Below are 6,000 nucleotides of genomic sequence, written 5' to 3' on the forward strand. Positions count from 1 at the left end.
AGAGAATGGCCTATTCTCTTTTCCTTCTTCTTTTTTTAAACTTTAGTGAGGAATAATTGAATATAATTAAATATATTTAAAGCGCACAATATGATGATTTGATATAAACATACACTGTAGAATGGTTACCAAGATCAAGATAATTAAAACATTACCCCACATGGGTAATATAGTTAACTCTGTGTGTGTGTGTGTGTGTGTGTGTGTGTGTGTGTTAACAATGCTTAAGACCCACTTATAACTTTCAACTATACAACAGATTACTAACTATATTACCCAGCTGTACATGAAATCTTCAGAACTTCTTATTTGAAAAGGTAACCTACAGAATGGTGGAAGATAATTACATGCCACAGATCAGATAAGGAGTTAATGTCCAAAATATAACTCAGTTGCAAACAAGAATCCAAATAAAAAATGGGCAGAGGACCTGAATAGACATTTTCCCCAATGTACACACAGCCAATAGATAAATAAGAGGGTGCTCATTATCACTAACTATGAGGGAAATGCAAATCAGAGCCACAGTGAGTATCCACCTCACATCTCTTAGGGTAGCTATTATCAAAAAGATGGACTGCAAATGTTGGTGAAGATTTAGAGAAATGAGAAGCCTTACTCATTGTTGGTGGGAATATAAAATGGTACAGCCATTATGGAAAACAGTATGGAAGTTCATCAAAAAATTTAAAAATAGAACTACCATATGATCCAGCAATCCCACTCCTTGGTATATATCCAAAGGAATCAAAGACATCATTTTTGAAGATGTGCCTCCTCACTCATGTTCATAGCAGCATTATTCAGAATAGTCAAGATAGAGAAACAACCTACATGTCCTTATTCTTCAACAGATAAATGTATAAAGAAAATATGATATATATATATATGTGAGTGTATGTGTACACTTAATATTATTCAGCTCTAAGAGGAAAGGAAAGTCTGCCATTCACAACAACATGGATGAATCTAGAGGGCATTATGCTAAAGTGAGATAAACAAAACAGAGAAAGAAAAATACTGTCTGATATTACTTATATGTGGAATTTTAAAAAAGGTTGAAACAGAATAGAATGGTCTGGAGGGAGGGGGAAATGGAATGATAAAGGTCAAAGGGTACAATTTTCTTTTTACTCTTATTTTAGTGCTTCTGACCAGGATTTCTCTCTTTTATTTTCCTTTAAGAAGCAGAAAGCATTTCTGACACATATAATTTGAATTTTTAAAAAGATTTTCTGTTAACAATTAGCTTAAGGACACAGGGGTAAAGAAGCTCTTTATTATTAATTTCCTTCCATGCTTTCAATTTTTCCTCAAGGGAAAGACAAAGGTACATATAAAGGAGTCTTTGGATATACAAAGATTTGAAGTTAGGTTCATCTAGGTTTCTGAAAAAAGCCAGATTTGGAGACTCCTGTTCATGTTACCACAAGAACCCGGATAGTGTTTCTCAGGTAATAGAAGGAAGAGCCTCCAGGAAACCAGGGCTCAGGTTAGGGAAACCACCACTAGTGTGGGGTGGGGAGAAAATGGAAGGGTAACAGTGGAGAAACACCACATGGATTTACCCTCCATTTCATTTTCTGTCATCTGCTGTCTCCTTACTGTCCACCTGAAATAAACCAGGCCTGACGTGAGGAGAAAATATAAAAAGCTGTTTAGTAAGGTTTGGGGTAGACATAGTTGGCTCCTTTGTTCTCTCTCTAAAAGAAGCTGAAAAGTTCACGCCCCTGGGCTTCTTTGCAATGACACACCCATAGGACACATTCTGCCCAATGAGGCTTTAGGCAAAAAGTTTGCAAGGAGCTTCTGGGAAGGATTTTGTTTTTCCCATTAAAAAAAAAACTGAAATGATGGCTCCTGTCCTTTCCTTCCCCATATGAGGCCCAGAGTTTTGAGAGCTTTCTTTCAGTTAGCCATGTAGTACCTTACTTTTAAATACAAATAAAGAGCTAGGGATCACCAGCATCTGAGAAACACAAGGAAAAGGCCAAAGAAGCTCAGATTAGCCTTTCTTTTCTTTTTCTTTCTTTTTTTTTTTTTTTGCAAAACTAGTAACATCCAATCTGCTTAAGAAAAAGAAACTTTTTCTTTTGTTTTAATCACTTTTTTCTGCTGCTTGCAACAAAACTAACTGATACACAGTAGTCCCAGGCAATAGCTGGTGGAGAAACAAGTAAAAGGAGGCCATAAAAGAAATGACAAGCAGTGCCAGGAAGTGGGGGAAGGACAACTGCCCTAGCGACTTGTGAGGCGGAGGTAGCTGGTTATAATATAAAGGATGGTCCCTATTAATTTATACCAGAAGCCAAGCACAAAATACTAATGCAAACATTAGTCTATTTTGGGGAAAAAATACAGGAAATGGAATGCAAGTTTTCCCACATATTTCGAATGGCATACAGGATGCCACCTAAAATGTTTGCATGTAATTGTTGAAAAAAATCAGTGTTGCTGACATGTCCCTAAGGTACCATGATATGTATAAAATGCTCTCATTTACTTTACAGTATGTAGGCTCTTTTCGCCATAAAAACAAAATGGAAAACAATTCAAATTAAACTGCTTCATTTAAAAAAAAAAAAGGAACTCACTATATGTTTGAATAAAAATCTGATTTCATCATCATTCACACCTACCTGATCTACACTGAAGCTACTCAGGCTTATGGAGAGGGGAAAAAAAATAAACAAAAAGGAAGAAACAAACTTGGCCCCCAGACTCTGAGGGGAAAGAGATTTACAGAAAATTCACCCTAAGGAAGGGAAGACTGAGGTGCCTGGGACAGACTGGTGGCGCGCAGGGCATAAAGCTTCTTAGTGAACATGGCAGTGTTCTTGAAATATTCTCTTAGTGAATCAGTGATGAGCATGTTCAAGTCATCCAAGAAGTCGACTGGAAAGCTAAACAAGCCAATCTACCCTTTGGAGATTAAAAACAGGTCCCAGACTTAGCTGAAAACCATCCCTCCACAAACCTTCACTGCAATGGCGGTGGGGGGGCGGAATGTCAGGGTCAGGTAAGCCCAAGCAAGCAAAGAAGGAAGCAATGGCAGATGAATAGCAAGAGCAAGACAGCCTTAATATCCACCATGGAGAGTCCCTGAGTACCTGGGAGCCTGTTAAAGAAAGAGTGGGGTAACTAACTACCTGGGATCCAGTCAATCTGCCAAGCTGGGAGAGATTCTCATTTTCACCGCAGTTACTCACCCCTGTCTTTTCTCCCTCATTTGGCAGGCTCTAACACACAATCCACTTGGCAGACCCTTTCTAAAGTCCTATCTTAAAAGCTCATGGTCTACAAAAAATAAACTTTTTGAGTTTCTAAGTCTTACAAGAAAAGAATATCGCTTTAATTGCTACTATTGTAGCAAAGAACGATGGCTTGACTTATGTGTGCTTTCCTGTTTTTGAAAAAGTGTAAATATCATTGACTGTAGTCTTGAACCTAAGTCCTGATACTTGATTGTAAAAATAATAAAATCGCTGAGGTACAAACTTTTGGTTTTAAAAACGTTCATTCATGGCTACTTTTAAAAATGTATTATCATCAAATCAATTTAGGAAGAGTATATCTCAGGAACTCCTAAGTAGGTTACCTCACTGAAAGGATGGCATGAATAAGACTAATGTCATGAGTAATATCCTCATACAAGCCAGATGACTGAAAAGGGAATCTTTGGGGAGCCTGACTGGCTCAGTTGATGGAGAATGTGACTCTTGATCTTGGGGTTGTTAGAGTCCCACACTGGGTATACAGATTACTGAAAAATAAATTCTAAAAAAAAAATAGGGACACTTGCTTCAGTGGACATAGGCTCCATTCTTACACCTGGCAATAGGTACAACTATACGCTGTCAGTTCTAAAATAACAGGCCAGGGACTTGATGTTATCACAACCATTGGAAATTAATGTGTTCAGTAATATTGTCTTCATTAACTCATAAAGCCAACAAACATCTCCCAAATGCCTATCCATGAGTTGGATACTGTTATAGGCACTGGGAAATACAGCAGTGAACAAAACAGACAAAATTCCTTGCCCTCGTGCAGCTTATATTCCAACTAAGGAACACAGGCATAAAGTAAAACACATAGTTTGTTCATTGGTGGAAATGAACAAATTGGTTTCCTCATAGTGCAATGAGGAAAATAAAGTAGGAAAGAGGAAAGGACAGGGGTGGTGCTGGTTTTCATTTTAAACAGACTGATCAAAGAAAGCCTCACTGAGATGTTATTTGGGCAAAGACAGTGAAGGAGGTGGAGGAGCGAGTCGTGACAGAGAAGTCCAGAAAGATTCAACAGTGAGTGCAGAGATCTTCACAAACAGTAAGGAGGGAAGTTTGGCTGGAGAGATGTAAGTGAAGAGAACTATAGGGGGTGAGGTCAGAAGGTAATAAAGGGACTAGACCATATCAGGCCTTAAAGGCTATTGTAAAGATTTGGTCTTTACTCTCAGTGATTCTCAGAGCCATTGGAGGGTACAGAGCTGAGGAGTGCTGTGATCTAACTTACTGTTTTTACCTGAGCACTCCGGATACCCTCCCGCGATGCTAGGTGGACAACCACAGAAGTAGGAAGACCAGTTGGGAAGCTGCTACAATAACCCAGGCAGGTGGTGCCACGGACTAGGACCAGGTTGATAGCAACAGAAGAGTAACAAGTGGTCAGAGTCCAACCATATTTTAAAGATTGGTTTTGCTGATGAATTAGATATGAAATTTGAGAGCAAGGAAGCAACTGGAAGATGGTGCTGCCATTCATTTAGACAAGGGAAGCCTGTCAGAAGAATTAGCTTTAGTCAGAAGACTGAGTTGTTTTGGAAAGGTTAAATTTAAAACGGGAAAGATGACTAGCACATGACTGAACATGTAGATAATAGAGTTCAGGGGAGAGTTGTGAACTGGAGATCTAAATTCTGAAATTCACAACACACATGTGGCTTGTAAAGCTGCAAGACTGGCTAACGGAGAACAGGAAGGATTTAGGGACCTAGTCCTGGGTGCCCCAAGACCAGCAAATCAGGGACATGAGGAGTGTGTGGGTGTTCAAGCCAGACTGTGAGCTTCTCCACAGTAGGGTCAGATTAATCTCTATCTTCAGAGCCTAGCACAGTGCATGGGACATGGTGGGTGGCAAACAAACAAGAGGAAAATTCAGAAAAATTTAACGAACATGTATTCTGTCAGGTACTGAGGAAACTTCAGTGAACGAAAGCCAATTCCTGACAGCTGCATTCTAATAATCAGATCAGGGAATACAACAGGTGACAATAATTAAAAACAAACAAACAAAAAGGTCAAAATGGCTTTCCTAGGAACCAATAACCTCCAGCCTAACATATAAAGAAAAGGTGGTGTTGGGGCTTCTCTGGAGGCCCTCCCTGGTGGCCAGGCCAATGCAAACTTAGCTCCTAATGGTTTCCACTCAAGCGCAAAAACGCCATAACTTAGGGTCCCGAGGGCGAGACTAAACTCTGCCAGGGAGAAGAAAGGGCACAAGGCAGAGGTGACGGTGGACTTATCTGAGCTGCCAGCTCTCCCTAGAAGGCCCAGCACCTCCGTTCCCCGATTAAGTCCTCGCCACGGTCGCCTTACCCCACAGTCCATCCTTCCGCCAGTAGCTCCGTCCCGCAGCAGGTAGCCGGGTTTCCATGGAACTAACAGCGCTTTAAACTAACCCGCTCCGGTGCGGTAGCTCCTGTACGCAAGCGCATCCGTGGCGGCGCATGCCGGGAATTGCAGTTTTCCCGGCCCAGGAGGGCCCTCCGCCGGGGGCGGGACCCAGGCCGGAATCCAGCGGGGCTCACAGAAGGCGCAGCCCCGTGACCCGGATGACGACAGGGCTCCATTGTGCTCGCGAGCGAGGCATGCCGGGATATGTAGTTTCCTCCCACTCCCCTCTCTGATTGTCCAGTTCACTTTGCAGAGTCAGTGGTCTCAACCTGGTGAGCGTGCGGCGCTTGGGTAATTTGGCAAACACACCTTGTAACAGAAGTCC

At 41.3% G+C, this 6,000-nt stretch overlaps 1 protein-coding gene across 4 annotated transcripts in view; it reads right to left on the reverse strand.

The window, feature by feature from the left end:
• Positions 1–5,795, reverse strand: part of CCDC150 (coiled-coil domain containing 150) — a 101,961-nt gene extending 96,166 nt beyond the window's left edge. For all 4 annotated transcript variants that reach the window (XM_039248964.1, XM_039248966.1, XM_039248965.1 and 1 more), the window contains exon 1: positions 5,598–5,795. In XM_039248964.1, coding sequence (XP_039104895.1) covers positions 5,598–5,609 — 12 coding nt within the window. In that variant the 5' untranslated portion in view covers positions 5,610–5,795. The remainder of the gene's footprint in view (positions 1–5,597) is intronic.
• Positions 5,796–6,000: the final 205 nt, after the last annotated feature.

This window comes from Hyaena hyaena, unplaced genomic scaffold, assembly GCF_003009895.1.
Source record: "Hyaena hyaena isolate Hyena2069 unplaced genomic scaffold, ASM300989v1 scaffold_325, whole genome shotgun sequence".
Taxonomy (NCBI): Eukaryota; Metazoa; Chordata; class Mammalia; order Carnivora; family Hyaenidae; genus Hyaena; species Hyaena hyaena.